This window comes from Hordeum vulgare, chromosome 5H, assembly GCF_904849725.1.
Source record: "Hordeum vulgare subsp. vulgare chromosome 5H, MorexV3_pseudomolecules_assembly, whole genome shotgun sequence".
Lineage (NCBI taxonomy): Eukaryota > Viridiplantae > Streptophyta > Magnoliopsida > Poales > Poaceae > Hordeum > Hordeum vulgare.
Genome location: NC_058522.1, coordinates 352,186,302 through 352,206,866, shown reverse-complemented (window position 1 = coordinate 352,206,866; position 20,565 = coordinate 352,186,302). Strand labels below are relative to the sequence as shown.

At 42.3% G+C, this 20,565-nt stretch overlaps 1 protein-coding gene across 1 annotated transcript in view; it reads right to left on the bottom strand.

Moving 5' to 3' along the window:
• Positions 1-20,118, bottom strand: part of LOC123399577 (structural maintenance of chromosomes protein 6B-like) — a 32,098-nt gene extending 11,980 nt beyond the window's left edge. Inside the window, exons 1-17 of the mRNA XM_045093980.1 lie at positions 19,968-20,118; positions 19,783-19,888; positions 18,361-18,494; positions 17,266-17,321; positions 14,690-14,776; positions 13,732-14,052; positions 12,892-13,011; positions 12,151-12,285; positions 9,709-9,785; positions 9,544-9,619; positions 8,414-8,488; positions 8,171-8,275; positions 6,782-6,948; positions 6,605-6,707; positions 4,081-4,193; positions 214-418; positions 21-149 (exon numbers count right to left, since the gene is read on the bottom strand). Coding sequence (XP_044949915.1) covers positions 21-149; positions 214-418; positions 4,081-4,193; positions 6,605-6,707; positions 6,782-6,948; positions 8,171-8,275; positions 8,414-8,488; positions 9,544-9,619; positions 9,709-9,785; positions 12,151-12,285; positions 12,892-13,011; positions 13,732-14,052; positions 14,690-14,776; positions 17,266-17,321; positions 18,361-18,494; positions 19,783-19,888; positions 19,968-20,073 — 2,115 coding nt within the window. The 5' untranslated portion in view covers positions 20,074-20,118. The remainder of the gene's footprint in view (positions 1-20; positions 150-213; positions 419-4,080; positions 4,194-6,604; positions 6,708-6,781; positions 6,949-8,170; positions 8,276-8,413; positions 8,489-9,543; positions 9,620-9,708; positions 9,786-12,150; positions 12,286-12,891; positions 13,012-13,731; positions 14,053-14,689; positions 14,777-17,265; positions 17,322-18,360; positions 18,495-19,782; positions 19,889-19,967) is intronic.
• Between the last annotated feature and the right edge of the window lie 447 nt (positions 20,119-20,565).

Below are 20,565 nucleotides of genomic sequence, written 5' to 3'. Positions count from 1 at the left end.
AAAGGAAATTGGGAGCGGACCTTTATGTCCTCCTCTAGTTCAGTGGTATCCACAGCAGCATGCCTATTATTATCAGCAGTATCTCTCTTTGCATCATCAAGTTGCACTTTTTTATTCATTAAACGTTGCTCCTCAGGTCCTCGTTTTCTCTACAGACCAACATGGGTAGTTAATAGATAATTGAAATGAATTACACATCAATAAGAATTTTACCTTCAAATTTGCTATTTTCTGTTCAAGGTTACATCGGTCATTAACTAACTTCCTTTTCTGAGCGTTCTTTTCTGAGATTATTCTTTGAATGCCGTCAACTTCATTCTTCAGTTTAGCTATTTTTTCTGCCGGTGAACTGCACCAACGCTCAGGTCTTGGCCTTTTGTTTGGAGGAAGAATAGTCTGAACAGAACCCCTAGAAAACCTAAAAGAGAAAATCAATGGCAAAATAAAGTCAATGAATGAGCATACAGAAATCAGATATCACCTAGCATGCTCATTTCCATAATTAAGCAAGTTATCTAGCAATTTGCATGATGCTTTATTTCCCAAAAGAAGTTCATGAATAGAAAATGCATCAGTGAACTGTAAAACTGCTGTGGGAGCTGAAACACAGACACGATAAGGGAGCACTGCTGCTCCTCCGATCGGAGTTGCTCCTCCACGCTCCTCTTCTACAAAGAAGACGACCTCTGCTGGCAGCTGGCCCTGCAGCCCCGCGCCGGCGCAACCAGGACCTCTAGCCTGCCCATCCAGCCACCTCCAGCACACGCTGGATCCACTTCACAACAGCCTGCCATCCAGCGAGCCCAAGCCCACACCGGATCCTGGGCTTGGGATCTCTTCTTTAACTTTTCTTTGGTTTCTTACTCCTGATGAATGGATGCTTGTACAGATAAATGGATGATAGTTGATGAAATTACAGGAGGAACGGATTTCAGGTTTAGCTGAGCGCTTGTAATCTAGATAAATAATTGAGGCCAAAAAACCCATATGGGTTCTTGTCCATGTGACACTGTTCTTGCTGCCATGCTATGCATTTTTTAGGTAATTACATGTATGTGTAGCAATTTGGTGGCAAATTTTATTCACTTGGAACTTAAAATACTTTACATATGGATGAAATTAAAAACATATGATTGAATACACCATCTTGAAAATTTCACATCAGGTTCTCCAATTGGTTGGTAGGCCAAGATCGATGTTGGACGGCGGAGCGGCTTGCCCGACGCGGCCTGCCACACCACCCCAGATGCCTACTGTGTGACCAAGCCCCCGAGACTATCCAGCACCTGCTTTTGGCATGCCCATTTGGCCGGCAAACTTGGCACGACATCCTGGCCTGGATACGCATACCAGCACGACCCCCCACCAATGAACCTACACTATTGGACTGGTGGCAGAGTGCGAAGTAGCAGACACCCGAGGCGCTGCACAAAGGCCTGCATTCCATCGCCATGCTCGTCCCCTGGATGATTTGGAAACACCGGAACAAATGCACCTTCGACAACGTGCGGCCCTCGATCGATGCATTAGTAGATAGGATCAGAGATGAGGCCAAGGGGGTGTTTGGTTGCCTGGGGGGCTCCAGGCTGCATCGCATGAAGGAACCTGGGTGAGCGTGGCCTGGTTGAGCTGATGCAAATATGAACCAAGATGTGTGTTTGGTGGACGGTATGATATGAATGCATGAGAGATGCTATAGACAACATATGATATTTGGTAGACTGCATTTGAGCTTAATTATGTGAACCTTTTTCTTCCAATAAAAGATGTGTTTAATGAGATGGAATTAAACATGAAACAATCAGATTGCAGGTACTAATTAAATCTACGAATGACAGCACTAACAACCTCAACCTTACATCCTGTCAACTCTCCTAGAGATCTCACAGATCCTACAGAACCCAAAGAAATATACTACAAGAATGTACCTAACGATAATCTCGCTACAACAAATCAGAAACAAAAACTGTAGAAATCTAAAGATCAAGGCTACGACATGAGCTTACAGGTGGTCATCAAAATCAAAGACGAAATCGACATGCATCCATGCATAGATGAGCATAGGTGGCGTCGCGAGCTCCAACTCTCGCCCGCAGGGCTGGGTGCACGTGGCTATGGCGAAGTTTGGGGGCGTTGAGGCTGCGATGGAACCCGGCGAGTCGAGGCAGGGAGGCGAGCCCCCGACGTGGGCGTGGAGGAGCGCCGGCGACGGAGCTTCGACCGATGGAGGGCAAGAGAGCTCCAACCAGCTGCGCACGCGGGGGCTTAGACGACAGCGGCGACGGGTTGGTGTGCTCGATGCCTCGATCTAATGCATGGGAGAGAGAAAGAGGATTGTGGTCGAGGCATGGATGCAGCTGCGGGCCTGGCTCCCGGATACGCCCGATTTCTGCGTTCCCCTCGGCCTGGCTGAGCGGGCTCCTTTTGCATGGATCGGGCCAGGCTGAGGACGCCGCGCAGGAAACCAATCACACTCAAATTTGCATGGCGGGTGCGAGCTAGGTGTGGGCCACTCATCCAAACACGCCACAAGTGTTGGGCACTCGCTGGGGCGCAGGGCCTACGGGTTGTTCTGCCCACATCCTGGGATGTCCACTGACCGGTCGCATGGCCCATGTATCACCAGCCTCTTAGGAGGATTGTACTCCCCATCTTTTCAATGAAATTAAACGCAAAGATCCTTTTGCATTTTCTCAAAAAAAAGTACATATTTAAAAAAGAATACAATAGCTCAAAGTATGTTAGTACATGAAACCATTCTATTAAATTGGCTAAAAGTATGTTATTCCAATAAGCTTACATACAATAGCTCAAAAGTCAGTGAAAATTTATCTAAATCAGCAAAACATGAGGCTATTATTATTAAACCGGTACATAAACAGAATATCGGCCTCCTAGGGGTTTAGAGTTATGCCCGGTCATTGGCAAACTGGCTGTCCGGTCATTGTACAACACAGCTCATGACCCAGACAGCCAGTTTGCCAAACGACTCCACTGCTCAGGTGCTCCGAACAGGATGTCCAGTTCGCTGCTACCAGATTCACTGGAAGAGGCGTCGGACCCTGATCCCGATAGAGCAATGTCAATCGGGCTTCCAGATCGCTCCAGATCACAATCGATTCACTCGCGATTCATAGAGAAGTGAAGCTAAATCCAAACGAGACAGCAGAATTGACACTGTTGCTGTCACTGCTTGATTATGCCCTTGCTGACGCTGCTCGATCAGACCTGCATTGCAGCTGTCTGAACATGCCTGTGCCGCCCCCGTTGAACTGAAACTCACTTGGTCGACCTTGCTGTTGGGTAGCCGACTAGCCGTCGATGACATTGCAGGAGGAACAGGCTGAGTGCTGAGAGGTTTAGTTGGGTTGCCAGAGAGAACACGGTAAAAAAAGAAGAGAGAAAGGATGAGATCCTAAGGGGGGTGCCCAGCCATCAAACTTCTCACTTTCTTCAATTCCTTCTCTTTTGTTAAGCTACAACCGTAAGCTGGATGCCAGCCCTTCAACTTCTCTCTTTCTGCATTTTCCTTTGTGTTATTAAGCTACAATCTTCTGTGGTCAATTTGCTTGCCAGCCACTAATTCCTATATTGATTATCACACGACTATAATTTACCGCTTTGGGGACCCCCATTATTGGTTTGTGAATTGGAGCTGTATATACCCCCAAATAAATCTATTTTTAGGAAGCAGCGACCACGAATCACAAATCAGTGGATTGTGAATCAGGTAACTGTGGTTTTGGGGTGCCCTCCAAGTGGTCCCGTATGTCATCGAACCATTCCCCTGCGGCTACCTTGGACTGCCTCTTGGCACTGGGAAACTCCAGAAAACTGATCTCAAGCCACTAATCGATTCCACAAAATTGCAAGATCATCAAAACTAAATCTATAAGTGGGAATCTGCAATTACATAAACATGTGGAGGCACATGGAGATAGAAATGCCTATAGGATTCTAAAATTATTTCTAGCAAAGGATTAATTACGGTAAACTACATCTAAACTGTTAGATATAACAAGTTAATTGCTGGAATAAGACCAAACCTAATACGAGCAGAGTACCACCACCGAGACTTACATTCTGAACCCATCAGAGGTATACACTTCCTTTATATTCCGCATCCTGTGATCAAATGCAACAGATTTTCCATCTTCATAATCTCGAACCAGGACTTGCCTTTCAGCATGTCCCTGACACAAAGAAACTTTAGTAAATATCTGCTGTAATAATAGTATCTCGAACAGAAGGATACAAAAACTAAGAGAACAAACAGTGTGATGCATATTGATATCTCATAATTAAAAACTATTTCATAATAGATATTCAGTTTATTTGGGTTCTTCAATTCAAAAAAATTATCCATTCAGGGAATTAAGAATTCAGTTGTTGCAACTTGCAACTTTTCCATCATCAACCCACGCCATTAATGGTACAAAATATATCAAGTAATTAAAATACGACATTAAATAGGAGTAAGCATAGTCAAATTCCATTATATAATACTCCAATTTTGTGCCTCCTTGCTGTTTGGAGTAATTGGACCACTTTACTGAACCAACATAGTTGCTTGTCTGCACTAGCTGCTAGCCTGCAAGCACCCTTCATGCTACAACGACACTCTCAAGACGCGGAAGGCCAATTCCAACCAGAGTGGGCGTGAGACGGTCCTGACTGTGTAGAAGGTGGTTGCTCAGTGCGGGAAGCCTCAGTCACAAAACCAGCAGTACCCGTCGAGGAAGAACCTGAAGCAGCGAGCAGATGCTTAAGTCTCAGAATATCCTGCTCAGTCAAAGCAATGACTGAAGCTGTCAAGGTAGATGACGAAGTCTCTGTAGATGATGATTGCGCCTGGCGCAAGTGTTTCTTCTTCGTGTAGCAGTGAGACTCAATATGACCATCATTGTTGCAGTAGCCACAATGTGGACGGGGGCGACCTGAGCCTCCAGAAGGAGTGGGCAAGAGCGGCGGAGCACTTGAGTGAGAAGTGGTCGGTGCAGCAGGTGGCGTAGAAGTAGCCCGAGCAGCGAGCACCAAGGGAACCTCCAGCAAACCAGCACCACGTAAGCGAGTCTCCTCAGCACGAATCTCAGAAAGCGCCTCCATGAGAGAAATACGGCCACGAGCAAACAACTGAGCACGCCGGGGCTCAAACTCCTTACGGAGCCGAGACAGGAACTCGTAGACGCGATGAAACTCCAAGTTGGCCTGGACAGCCTGGCAACAGGGACAAGTACGACAACCAGCAATGCGGAGAGAATCGAACTGGCGCCAGATAGCAGAACTCTATGCATAGAAGTCATCAACAGTAGAGTCACCATGCTGAAGAGCATGCTCCTGACGAACCACGGAGAGGTATAAGGCATCACCAGAGGGCGCATAGCGCTGACGAAGGCGAGTCCACATCTCAAAGGCAGTAGAAAGGCCCAAAAACTCAGAGGCAAACTGAGGCAGAACACTAGCAGTGAGAACAGCTGCAGCACGAGCATCATCATCAAGCCACTGGGTGTAAGCGGACAGAGCACCGTGATACACCTGAAGAGCCTCCTCATAAGCCAAGACCGTCTCATCATAAGCACTCACAGCGTCCTCATCAGCAAGCTTAGCCGCATCCTTTGCGGCCTGAGGAGCATCCACAAGAAGAGCCGGTGGGGTCGGCGGAGTAGGAGCCATGGGAGGAACAGGACATGGCGGACAGTAGACCTCGCCAGAAAGAAAACCCCATAGACGGATGCCACGCATGTGAATGCGCATGAAGCCAATGAACTCAGTGTAGTTAGTGCCATCAAAGATCACCGTAGAACGAGGAACGGCAACGTAGCCGAATGCAGCAGACATTTTTTTTAGGAATCAGAGATCAGAGAACCAGATCCGATCGGGAGTGCAAAATAGCACGCCCTGGAGTACGGCGACGTGCAGAGCGCCTCGATCTAGCGAGATTGGGGCGACCAACAGGGGAGCTGCTGGAGGCAGAACCAATCGGGGCTGGCGGCGGCTGGCAGCAGCGACTTGGCGGCGGCTGGTGGAGGCGGCGGCTGGCGGGGCCCTTGGTGTGGCGGCGCGTTCCTAGAGGAGCGCCGGCTGGAGAAGACCTGGCGCCCGAGGAGGAGGCGCGTGCCTGGAGGAGCGCTGGCAGGCGAAAACCTGGCGCCCGAGGAGGAGCGCCGGCGGGAGAAAACATGGGACCTGGCGCCAGGGGAGAAGGGGGAAACGCCAGCAGGAGGGATCGGCAGATGAGGGGCACGGCGGACAGGGAGAACCTTGAACGGCAGCGAGATCCGGCGGCCCAGCAACAGCAGGACGAGAACGAGAGCTGCAGCAGGAGGAGATCGGGAGCAGCAGCTAGACGAACAGCAGCTGCGTGGAGAAGGATCGGAGCACGAGTTGCGCATGCGAAAAAATAACCTAAGGCTCTAATACCATGTTAGGAAAGCAACTTATCTATATTGAAGGCCCAAGGGGCATATATATATATTACACATGACTTGAGGTGCAAGGAAAGTAAACATAGACTAATAAGTACTCCTAGACTAATACTAATAGACTAATAAGGACTCCTAGACTAATACTAATACTTCCTAACAAAGATTACATAATGCAGTACCTGATCTACCAATACATTCAGCACAGTGTGGTTCTCTGACTGAATAACTGATAGTACTGTAGGGTGCTCTGTTGTAGGAAGTGAACCATCTGGAATGATCAATCTATAGGAGATCACAGAATTAGAGTTCATAAGAAATAAACAGAAAATGTCGAAAAAGATAGCCTTTAATCTTACCGCTGTCTAGTGAAATCATACACAATAATTCGAAGGTTATTGTAATACACTCTACTCGCGCATTCTCGCAAAACTTGTAAATCCTGATGACACGAGACAATAAATGCATCCAGAAGCCCTCCACATGCACAATCAACTGCGACAGACCAGGACTCGCTAGCAAGTTGCTGCATGACAGAAAGCATTATGAAGATTTGGAAGAAGTAACACAGCCATAACTTACATTATAGATAAGGCAATACTAGAACCGGCTATAATTTATATCATTCCTTTGCATTATAAAGTAAGTGCAGTACCCAAACTTCGACAAGGACTACAAGCATAATTATAACAGCTTAGTGGCATCATCCCTGATAAGACCGTGTAAAGCTTAAATTTGCTTAAATTTCTATTTCCACGGGATAACATAAGACAACAAACCTATTTTGCATTCAAGTTATTTGATGCAATGAGAAGACATATGAATACATTTGCTCTAATGAACTGGAATCAACAGGAAGGATTGAGCAAATTGTTTAATTTCTGAAGGGATGAATGAATTGAGTGGGTCAAGAACTCAGGGTGCAAACACCAGTCAACATTGAGGTTGTTAGAGAGAAGTACACTCTGTAATATGTTTCTTGTATTTCCTTTTTATATTTTCGGATTCCTAGTTTATCTCCTGTAATTAAGGTCCTAGAGCTTTGGCAATAAATAAAGTTGATATTCCTATAGCAAGTTATCAATAGCCGATTAGATTAAGATCTTTTTTTCCATAGTACAAAAAAAGATTGTGTTTATATAAAAAAGATCCATGCAATCTTCTGTCCTTTTGGTGCACCTGCACAAACGGCCAAAACTTTGCACACGATTTTAAGTTTCCATATTCTAATTTGAAGCACATGTATGAAAATCTTGGACATTTCCAGACTTTAGTACTTTCCAGAGTCAACACAGGCTCTACAGCAGTTGAAGATGCTATGAGGAATAGAGGACAGAGCAATATGGATGACCGGTCACAGTAATAAAGTAGTTGGATGGGTTAGAACTGCATAAGAACCAATACAGCTGCACTAAACGAACACAACCGACATGTAGCTGGGAACAATAGTTAGGCTGCCACCTATAAAGCCATGGATAAACAAACAGATAGACAAAACGACATGCTACAAACATGTGAGATGGTAACAAAACAAGACTAGGAGAAAGCAATATGGGTTGATGAAGTTTTTTTTGTGGGATGGGTTGATGAAGTGTATTACTGAACACAGCAGATCAGAACAAATGCTAAATGATATAAGTAGCAAATTATCATTTGCAAGTTACTTCACAAGGTATTATTAGTACATACTCTAGACTCAAGACTAACAATTTCAAGACAAGAATCATGATAAATCAGCACTTTCATACCAGATGAGCCCCTATCGGACCAATAGGCGGGCTTTTGAATCTTCTGTGGTTTGATTCTATTAACTGCAAGAGTTTCAGAACTTTTTGTCCCCCGAATGCCGTTACCTAAGACGAAGCATTAATTGCATATAAACAAACATGTTAGAGAGAAGTTGCTACTAAAATCAATTACATCCTGAGAAGCAGGGTTATAATCATAAGGACTATACACTGCTTAGTGGCTACTGTAAAGAGAGAATATACCGTATTACTTTGACGCTGTTGAAGATCATCCATGTGAGATTTCAATTCAAGTATCCTTTTATCACTTTCAGCTATCTGCAGAATAAAATTTAATGGCATAAATGGTACAAGACCCGCATGTTTCAATGCAGACAAAAGTTGGCCAACAACACAAGAAAGCATAGAGGACTTTGTGAAGTTCAAATAGTGCAGATAATTATAAGTGATGTTTTTCAGATAAATGTTGAAGGAACACTTCTTCAGAGGTACCTAATGCTGAACCAAAGCTCATTCCGAGCTTGAAATCAGCCCACAGTATTTAAACAGGTAATCGAACTTTGAGCCAGATGTATTTTACCCCTAACTCTGGATTTTCAGCCTCACTCGGAGTTCTTTAAGTTCAGCAAAAGGGAGAAAAATGTGATAAAAGAACAGGATTAGTAGAGTGTCAACTAAGTTCTTTAAGTTACGCATGGACATGGTGCTCTTTCATACATTACATGTCATGTGCAAACATATTTGGAATTTTAATGAATCTAATCAGAGTTGACTTGTACATGGAAAATGTAAATTTAAGCCTAATTATTACTATGCGTAACCACATTCTGCTGCTCTTTTTTCCACATCAAGTATTAGGAATCAGAAAGAAGCAAAACATACAAGAAGCAGCAAAAACAATCTCTAAGAATAATGTAATCCAGAATACACATTCTTTAAGTATAACATTATAAATAATTACATTATCTAGAAAACATATTCCTGTATCCATACATCAATAGGGAATGGATGCCACCAAGGAACTATGAAATACAAAAGGTAATATAGTTGTTGCTCGTAAATTATTCTCCAAACTGACCAAACAATATCTTAATGGAGATTTAGGTCACACGAAAATGGTAGAGTACATTCCTCAAGAAATACATCCATAAAACAAAACAAAATATGATTCAATTTACGGTTTAGGGACCTTCCTTTAGCAAATGTTTCTAGTCCAAAATGTGTCTTACTAGTGACTCGGGTGGACGAGTAACATTATCACATTTATTGTGTTTAGAGTTTAAAGTTCAGTATGCAGGAAAGCAGTATTACTGGCACCACATTGAGTTTAATATCATCACCCTGTACTAAGAATGGCATTGAGTTTAAAGTACCTCATTTGCTATGTCACTGATAGATTTTTGGATGCCCGATAACTCTTCTGAAAATTCTTTTTCATCCTCTCTTAACCTGAATGGCACACGAGGTGGAGTCAAGCAACCAAGATATTTACTTGGACGTAGTTAAGCAATGTAAGAAGTACAATTAATAAGAATGACCTTTTAACATTTGAATCAAGATAATCAATCTCTCGTTGTATGTTCTGCATGTCTTCCTCAATTTGAGATGCCTCAGCCTTCAGATTGATAAAGAAGTGATTCAGACAGAGTAGCTAAACTCAAACATACAAAGCCAAGGAAATACAAAGAAATCAAGAGCATGCTATGGCAGCGTATATCTTTTGGAACAACTGATATCAAGGTCCACCGATTATTGCATACTTATGGGATAACCCAACTTCTTCTGAGGAACAGGTTATCATCTCATTTGACAATATAGGTACAAAGTGGTCATAGTTAGCTATTGTGGAAACCAAAAATGTGATTAGTCCAGTTAATAGAGCAATGCCTCCCCTTATTTAAAATGAACTATCACCTCCGTTCACAAATATAAGATGTTCTACTTTTTTCTGATTTGGATGTATAATGTGTTTGTTTACTCATTTCAGTTCGTAGTTAGTCCATAAATTTTTTGGAGTATTTGTGAATGGAGGGAGTACTTTAAGGTAACACTAAGATTTGTGTGAGGGGTCCAATCTGTTAAGCTTCATGCACTAGCCAACGCAACCAAAAGTCCGAACTGATGGAAAGGGCTAGTGCAATTCACATATACTGTAACACCCCCTCTCGCGTGTGACGGGAAGACAAGTCAACACGTGCAACCGGAAGAGAGCGCCGGCGCGCGAAACTCGCGTATGACTCAAGAGGCCTTTACGTGGACACAAAGGGGGGCTACCGGCAATTTTTTTAAATAAATTGCGAAAGCCAGGACTTGAACTCAAAACCTGGCTCTAATACCCATGTTAAGCTTCATGCACTAGCCAACGCAACCAAAAGTCCGAACTAAGGAAAGGGCTAGTGCAATCCACATATAGTGTAACACAATCAAGCCAACCCTAATCAGAGCATGTTTTGTTTGTAGCCAAATATTACAAAACATTAGACAGACAGTTTGGCAGTTGTTGGTTGCAGACACAATTGTCAACTGCCACCCTTTATTAGATTCTTAACCCACCTATCACAGTCTCATTTGTTAGCCAACTTTTGCCAAGCTGAAACCACAAGACTGGGGCTTGCCAGACTTGAGACACAAGTTTGGTAATATGGAAGGCAACCAAACATGCCTTTAGTATTTCTATCCAAAAGTTCTCTCATCCGAGTCTATGGTAGATAAACCTTTCAATGCTTAGTCCCCTTCGACATTGTCATCTGCCCCTCAACACAACAATTACCCTAAAGTTCACAGCAGATGAAATCATATATTCATAATCTTTAAGAAAGATGATGTGACCATCCGTATACAGGGATGGTGACATGAAGCTTTTTCAGCTCCGCAATTAGAAAAAAGAAAGAGAGGTTGTCCACCGATTCATTTCTTGATAAATGGCCAGGGTCTCAACCATGACATTCGAGATCATGCCACAATTCACAAAAGGCAGCAACCAAAGCACCAAGCCACCCAGTCTGAAGGCAGCTAAAGGCAGTGAATTTGAGCTCATCGGGGTAGCCAAAAGGCAGCACCTGGTAGAGCTGGCAAAAGCTACGAGGAGCACAGCGTCAAGAAGAGCAATCTAGGAATACCAGCACAGGCGACAGCTGTGAAGTTTGTTAAGCAGAGGATTGTACGAAAGACTATTAAGAGGACAGAAGGAAATTGAGGTGCCCTCAACACTCAATAATAAAAAACTTAGGTTTTCATTGCCGCCTCAGTATCACGGATTCATAATCTCCACAAATCACCACCTCTCTTTCTCAATCTCAATCGCCTAGCTAGATTCCTTCTCAACCATCACCAGATCCCCTAGCCTTAGTAGTTTTAAGGCGGTAAGGTAAGATGCCCAGCACTTAGGCCAGGTAAGGCAACGCCTTAGATACTGTAGGAACAGACAATCAAAACATCTACTATGAGAGAAAATGAAAAACGCCGACAGATTGCCACTATCCATACAGTAGATAACTTCCTCACAGCCCAAAAGACCCCTTGCGGTGATGGGGACTTCTCCATGGCAGTCAAGTGTTAAATGTCAAAGGTGAGGGTTATGCCTTACAATCCTAGGGCACCTTCGCGGTGACGCGTATGCCATAGCTTAGATTGACGCTTTAGGAACCATGTTATCCTAATTGTTGGTCTGATTCCCCTGCCCCATCCTCTGCTGTGGATCCAGATTGCAGCTCACCCCTTCACTGCTCCAGTGCACTTTTTAGAGCAATGTGGTAGCTACAGTAGCATGCGGTGGAATAGCATTGGACTGTCATGCAGGCTGCTGTGAGTTGTGGTGTATTAGATTTCCCCTTCTATCTTTATCAATCCATGCAGGCTGCTGTGCTCTGCCTTCCATTGGCAGGCAGCTGCCTAGGCAGGTGGACGGACTAAATCTTTTGTAACACTATCTACTAAATAGTTGTATGGTGGAATTATTTTTATGTGGGAGAACAGCTTACTTGAGTAAATTGCATATGCTGCATTTGGAAATCACGGAGTTGTGCCTGCATTTGTTTCAAGCGGCCATTCATTTTCTGCAGCATACGTGTACCACGCTCATGCTCCGCCTCTAGTTCTATCTTCAACTTCACAACCTGTGAACAAACGGAACATGACAATTGTTAAGAAAGACAAGTAGAAGTCATTCTACAATCATGTCCGTGGCAGATAGATGTCCATGATGTTAACGTTTTGAGAATAAGGGATCAGATAGTGTGGGTATTTACTCAGAAATGAGGAGAGAAAATGAGAGAAAAGAATACAATCAATATTTTCAAACAAGATTACCAAACATGCAATCCTTATATTTCAAACAGAATTAGTACTAGGCAAAATTAAGCTGACACCAATAGGAATCCTAGCACCTCATATGTGGCAGTATTTCAATACAGCCAAAATGAACATATCATTAAGCAAAAATTATTGCATATTTAGTTCTGCGCGAATAGCCAACATCAGAACTTGAGATAATAACAACTTATAGGCCTAATAAGCACTGTAGACACAAAGATGTGACAACCAGAAGGATTGCTAACAATTGATGCCTTGACGGTCATAATTTGCCTACATGTATCATGACTATCACTTTTTCACTTCCATGTACAAAGACAACAGAGCTGCATGTGGCTCTACAGCCTTTTGGTTGAAATATGACTAAATTTCCCTGAACATAATGGATGCTACATCAACTACTCACATACCTCAGCAATGTTATCTTCCATACTTTTCTTCATGTTGTTCACTTCATGAGTCTTATCGCCTAAAGATCTTACAAGTTCTTCCTTTTCAATTAGCTCTTTCTTCAAGTCATCTATAATGACCTAAAAGATACATAGATATAATCTAGTAAATGATCCATCAACATTTAAGTCCTGATATACAAGGAACATGTACTTTCAAACATAACTACACAGGATGATTTTGGCACACTATTGCAGTAGTTCACTCCATCAATATCTTGGCCAAATCATCACCTGAATTAGTCAAACAGATGATGTTCAAATAGGTGACACCATAAGCAAGCTCGCATAAAGTTAGACAAGCCAACCATATGGCAATTCAACATATGTTCAAGAAATTATTTGAGACCATTTTGAACTGTATTAAGATTATCCCTCCATCCCAAAAATAAGTGACATGGTTCTAGTTCAAATTTGAACTAAAAGCATGTCACTTATTTTGGGACAGAGGGGGTACTTTCTTAGACAGTACCACTGCAAACGGTATAGCTAATACATTTTCAAACGAATTTGGCAAAATATTGACCAAGAAACATCGATTTCTTCGCGACGCTGAATTGAATTGTTAGTGTGGTGGAATTATTATATAACGTTTTTACACAAGGATAGAGGGTTATCTGCCTTATGTGTTGCAATGATTTATGTTTTATGTTAAAAAAAATTACAATAGCACAATGTTTGGGAGTAAAGGCTCAGTTGTTGTTTGTTGTTGTTGTTACAAAAAAAAACACTGAAAACCATATTGGTGCTCAAAGGACACAATGGCACAATGGAGTTTCTAGTAAAAAGGTCATAACTTACTGTATTTCGGTCAATTCTTTCTTGGCATGCAGGAATTCGCTCTTTGAGTTTCTGGAGTCTCACTGTCTGTTCCTCAATTTGCTGGTCGACTTCATAAACCCATGACCAGGCTAACTTTTTCTTCAAATTATCGATATCATGTGCTATCTCTTCTATGTGTTCCATATTCTTTATCTTCTCTCGTAATTCATCAAGTTCTCTCATCACTGGCTTAATTGACTTCTCCAACTCTTGAACAACAGAGTTTGCATTGTTCAGCTGATCACTTATTGTCTGCAGTAACTCATTGACTTGTTGAAGAAGAGTAGCCTTGAAAAAGAACTGCAAACATAATGTATGGACAGTATAAGAACAAGAGCAGTGCTCAGAGTTATAACAGAGGAAGTGGTATAGCAAGGACAGGTATAAGGCAGAATTATGAGCTCAGATCAACAGCATCACTGCATTATATAGCACTAGCACTTCAGCTCAAGGGTCATATGAAGTCGTAAGCTACCAAAAGATATATTGCCTGCCATTGAATACATTGAGTACCATGTTCTCATCAAATAATGATCTATTGGGATCTATCAAAATGCTACTCTCTCCGATCCATATTACTTGTCGCTCAAATGGATTTATTTAAACGTATTTTAGTGCTACAAACATCTGTTTGAGCGACAACTAATATGGACCGGAGGGAGTAATTGGTTATACGGAAAAGTGGAAACCCATCCGCCGGGACGCAAATAAACATGCAATCACAGTGTTATACAATTGACTAACAGAAGGTGTGCTACACATGACGACTGATTACATCTAGAAGTGACTAAATACCATGGGACCCTGCAGAATATGACTGTACAATTCCATTCAAGTCCATAAAACCATAGATGCTCCAACACATAAAATAAAACAAGGTAAAGCACACATATTGATACAGCGGTATCGGCAAGGAACTGAAAGAACTGATGATTACCTTAAACTTATCCTTGTCGTTTCCTGAGTGCAGGAATTCTCTACTTTTGTCTTGACTCATAATTACACAAGGATTTTCAACATCGATCTGAAAAGTTGCATATGGATCAGGATGTAGAAACATAAAACATCCATGACATTCAATCAAGGACTCGAGGTATTTCCACAGAAAGGTATAAAAAACTGTTTGAGATCCATATCATGAATGGTAGAATAATGCTGATACACGGCGGTGAAATCCTAGTCGAATCCAACTCCAGGTATCGACACAACGAAGTTTATCATAAAAACTACTGATGCACCAATTGCTTACACTCCAAGGTTCTTGCGACTATCTTACGACGATTTACACAAGTAAAGTGCTGCTATGTACAGACATGTTGCTCTTCAGGAGGTTATTTTGGTTCACAGGAGTCATCCAAAGTAGATTTCTAGTAGCAGCTAAATAATATCAAGAGGAGGTATCACGTTAAAGGTTTCCAAATTGGAGCCATGCTTTGTTAGATGGAAGTAGCCATCGGCCACCAAGACCAGATACTTTATTGTGCACGTTTTGGATGCAATTCAGTTTATTATAGAAAATCAGCTTGAAGAGAAGAGAACCAGAAAAGGCTGAAATTAGGGATTTTGTTTTTTCACCGAAGAAACTTGCCAATACAAGAAGGTGCAAAAGCAAAAAAAGAGACAATGAATTCCTGTTTTACTTTCCTTGTGTTTAACCGAGACATGAAATTAGATCTCTGTTCTTTATTTCCTTGTGGGTCAAGTTAGGGAGTCGCTTGCTACTATAAAGGCATGCCATGCGGTTAGTAAAATGCAATTATGTTCTGAATAAGACCACGATGTGTGTTTCAGGGTAGATGCCAGTTACCAACTTTTGGGGTAAGCTTGTCCAAATCCCTCGTTTGCTGCATGAGTTGCTGCCTTTTAGACCGGTTCCTGTGTGCTGAATCGCAAGGTTCAAATCCTCTACTTTGTCTACACCATGTGTGTGGGCAAGACGCCAAATACAAGGCGGAGGAAGTAACGTGAAAGCCGGGCCATGACAACAGACCAGTTCCTTGCTTTGAGGGTTTGTCCTCATAAGGTATGATTAGCGAAGATGACAGACCAAGGTGCAAGAGGGAATTAGGTGAAGTGCTAATATGATTGCGCACTTGTGCACACAAAGCCCTGCTTGACAGCTCAGTAAGCTCCATACACAAAGGCTTGATTGATAATTCAGTAAGCTCTGCACATATGAAGGCCTCCTTGACGATTCAACAAGCTCTTGTACATAGGCAGGCGTAGTGCACCAACTGAACTGTGTCACTTTATCCTTTCCCATTGGTTGACATGCCATGTGTTACTGACAGATCTGGCAGCATGGGCTAGGGGCGAAAAGCAGACATGGCGAGGGCAATGGCAAAGGCAAAGGAAGGAACTTCAGCTCGCTTTAAAGTTCCTTGAGGTGATGGTGCCGCGCATCTGCTGCTCTGCGGAGGCACGTAAAGCACAGGTTTTACTTTCTCTTCCACATGGTCTCTACTTTTATGTTTTATCCCTTTCTTTTCAATTCCTAAACCCATACTCGTGGAAAGAGCTTGGATCAACGCCCTTCCCCATTCCTCACCTAGCGAGTAACATATCTTCCTCCCCTCTCATAAATATAGCACAAGCATGTTAACATTTATTTTGTAAAGTTTATACTGGTTAGTGAGTTTGTCATATCTTAGAATGTGCATGCATGTTGAATTAGCTGGGTTACTAATAGGAGAGAACATGGGTATAGGATGAGTTATTAGCCCATGAATATACTTAGGCCTCCTTTGCTATACAGTAATTTCATAGGAATTCTAAAGGATAGGAATCTTATAGGAAAAATCCTTTGGAGCCCTTTGATTTGTAGAAATGGATTCCTATTTCTATGTAGGATAGGAATAAATCCTTGACATTTCAAAGGAAATAAAACATTAGCATAGACTCAATGAAAAAATTCCTATCCTATGCATCAAATGAAATCTCTTTCCCTCCATGAATTGATACACATGTCATCTCACTTCCTATGATTTTATGGGTTTCAGCTCTAGCCTACCCCAACTTGTTTGAGACTAAAGGCTTTGTTGTTGTTGTATGTTATTCCTATCCTATGAACCAAAGGAGGCCTTACAGTAATAAGACAAAAACAAAACAATTAGCATGTATATGCGCATCCCAATGAAATCTCTTCATGCATGTCTCGTGTCTGAGTAGTCAGTAGAGAGAGAACAAGGAGAGCAAGCAGACAGGAAGGGGGGGTGGATATGTGATTGTGAAGCTGACCAATAGCATAATCGCGGCAGAGAGAGAGAAAAAGCCAGAGAGGAAGAGAGCATGGTGTCTTCTTGTAGCTGTTTTAATATATCTTCCCTTACATACAGTTATTTATCTATATGAACACACGCAAGGGTGCAGCGAGGACAAGTAGATGAAGGGTCCATCAGTTTCTACACCTTTTTCCCGTAACTGACCCAATACAGAAAGAGAACAGTAAACAAACAATTGGATGAGTGAAACCACTACATAAAATTAGTATTCATCAGCAAACAAGCAACTTACATTAAAATGTTCAATTATCTCATTAAGATCATCTTTGCGATTTGCCACCTTCCTACCTGTTCCAGCACATATGATCACAATATGCACAGTATAGTATAGCATGGTAAAATATTGTGCAGTTAGTAAATACAAATACAAGAATGGCTACTGTAGTTAATTAATTAATATACGCTCCGATCCATATTAACTGCCGCAGCTTTAGTACAACTTTATACTAAAGCTCCAACAAGTAAAATGGTCGGAGGGATTGGTAAATTTACAGCAATCATCCATTTGATCAATTTAACCAGTTCAGAATTTACTGTCACTTTCAATTTAAGCGAGGACTCTCATCTAACAGCAATCAGATGTGCATGATGCGATTTGGACCATGCAGAAGTCTTTTGTGGTAGCACCATCTGTAGGTGAGCTCAACTGAGATTAAGTTTTTTTCCCTGGAAAGAATGAATTAAGCGCTACCAGTGTTTATTTTCATGCCTAACTACTCCCTCTGTTCCTAAATATAAGATGTTTTGGCAGTTCAATTTAAACTGCCAAAACGTCTTATACATTTATAAACAGAGGTAGTAGCATTTAACAATGTATGCAACATGTAAATACCTAGTACACATAAAGATTATCTGAGCCTAATTACAAGTAAAAAGGCAGACTTTCTGCAGCCATGCAAACATGTACAGTAAGTAGTCAAGCACAAGCAACACGTGTGTCGTTTGCCAACATGGAAAGTTGAGACAACTAAGGATAGGAAAGATGTGATAATTTAATTAAAACTTGAGATAACCACTAAACAGAATAAAGATATGCAGTCAACACACAAGAATGGATAATGAATGGAGAAATGCAACAATCACAAGTTCAGAATGTGTCATCTTTGAATAGAAAAATACTACTAAAAACTGAGAACTCTGGTAAGGTCACAGAAAAAATAGGATTGCCATTAAAATAATACAGAGTAGAGGTTAGCAAAGTGAGAACTGAAACCTAAAGTACTAAATTTGACAGCTAAAACAGAATCTAAACAACTTTACACATGAAATGTTTATAATAGACGGGCACAACCAACAACTGGGAGGAAGATGGATCAAGTATGAGTACCATGTTGATCCTTCAAAATCGTAGAACTCGATGACTCAGTAATCCTGCGTTCCAATTTAATTAAGTTTCCATATACATCAGGCTTGAACGAGTCTTCCCCTTGGTTGTTGATGTCGACAGCAATCGCTGCATAACTGCGATTTAAATTTAACAAAATAAACTATACTAAATCGAACACGAAAGAGAGATAGAACAGTCAGAGGATAAATGCTATCATGATCGATGCAGTCATCAATTCCACAATCATACGTAAGACCATAGCTACTAAAGCAGGGCCGGTCATTCACCCAGCCAACCTTCTGATTTAATGTTCAGTCGCTCAACTGGTGGTTGACCATTTGGAATGATTAACATTATTTTATTAGGCCAAGGGCAGTCCTTTGGTGAACCAGCAGGTTCAGACGCTATTTCACCAATTTGCAAAGATCTAACCCCAGAGACTGTATGCTTTTAATAGGCAGCCTCTGTTGAATTTTTACAGAAGAATCTTCAAGCTAAACTAAGTTACTATGCTATATGTTTATTATAGAACAAAATACATGCATACAGATTGTTGTTAGAAAAACACTATATGACCCATGAAAAAAGAATGATGGATGTCTGGATTACCCGAACATGTATGGAATTTTTCAACCGAAATGATGTCTTTCTGAGTAAAACTATAGGCATATAGGAGTATTCATACGATAACATGTATGATTTTTTATGGATCTTTTCAAACAAGTGCTTGTATGGGACCTACCAACCTAATATTATTGTGCTATATCTGGCAACAGTTAAAACTTCCGTGTGACCTGCTGCAAAGTGAAAGAAGTGGCAACCTGCCTGGTGCAAAGTGCAAACTCTTTTAATATTAATATCAACAGTGTGATGTGCGACAAAAATACATCAATTAATGCAATAAAACCAGACCGGTGTTTTAAGTTTTTTGACAAACCATGTGATCTCTCTTCTTTGCTCTGAACCATACAGCTGCAACATTGCCTAAAAATGACTATGGCATATTTTCAGGTTATACAGCTTTGAAGAATATTAGTGACAATTTAAGTGCAACGCATGCTGTTCAAATGTTCAATAAATATTTTCATATAATAAAAATTGACCCAAGTGCTAGCAGCATAACACTACTTTTGCTTTAATCCGGTCCCAACACCTCACCAACTTGTTAGGACCGACAGGGATCATGCCCAACCAAAGAGATTGTCTAACCCTCAATGTTCCTAAATGGTGTGCAAAAACCGTATCCGGAAACCCATCTACAGAAATGCAGCAATCATCATACCAATCTGCACCATACAGCAGCTATTCCCAACCAACAACTATCTCGCGACAAAATCTATTTTTTCCGTAGTGACTCAGCTATTATTAGTGATTTAGAAGACAAAACAAAAGATACTGGAGGGTGCAGAATGCGGACGCAACCTGCAGCCAGTCTTGATGAAATCTTTAATGCTGGCGGCCCGCTGCGTGTTCTTGGCGCGGCAGCCGAAGGCGATGCACAGAGCCGTCAAGATCGCGCTCTTTCCGCCTGCGCCAGCACGACCAAGAAAAGGCGCGTCGGTGAGGGAGAGAAAAGGGGGGGAACTAGGGTTTGGGTGGAAGCGTACTGCCGTTCTGCCCGGTGATGAAATTGACGTGCTCGCCGAGATCGATGTGCAGGCTGGAGTGGCACATGAAGTTCTCCAGCCGGATGCGGGAGATAGTCCCCGCCATCGCCGCTCCCTTCCACCTCGCCGGCGATTCGGAAGCTGGGGCGCGGGGGGGGGGGGGGGGGGGGGGGGGCCTTCTAGTGGGGGGGGGTTTCTTTTTTTTGGGGGGGGGGACTTCTGGTGTGGTGGGCGGTTCGCTGGCGGGAGAAAGCCCGCTAAAACTGAGGACTGGCGGGAGGGGGCGAGGGGAGCGGGAGGTCCTATTGGACGGGGGTTGATCTGCCCCGGCGCGCCGGCCCAGATTTTCGGTGGGCCGGCGCGGGCTGCAGGATCCATCAATCCCGCTCGTCCGCATCGTTGGATTCGCATGCAATATTTTTCTTCCTATGCAGCAAAATTTCGATGCCATGCAGTAATTTTTTCAACGGTTGCAACAAAAAATAAAATTTGTAGCAAAAAAAATATCTACGTGATCGTAGCAAAAAAATGAAGCTGATGGTATGTGGTAGCAAAAGTCAAACGCCGGTTGTAACAAAAATTTACGTGACGTGTATGC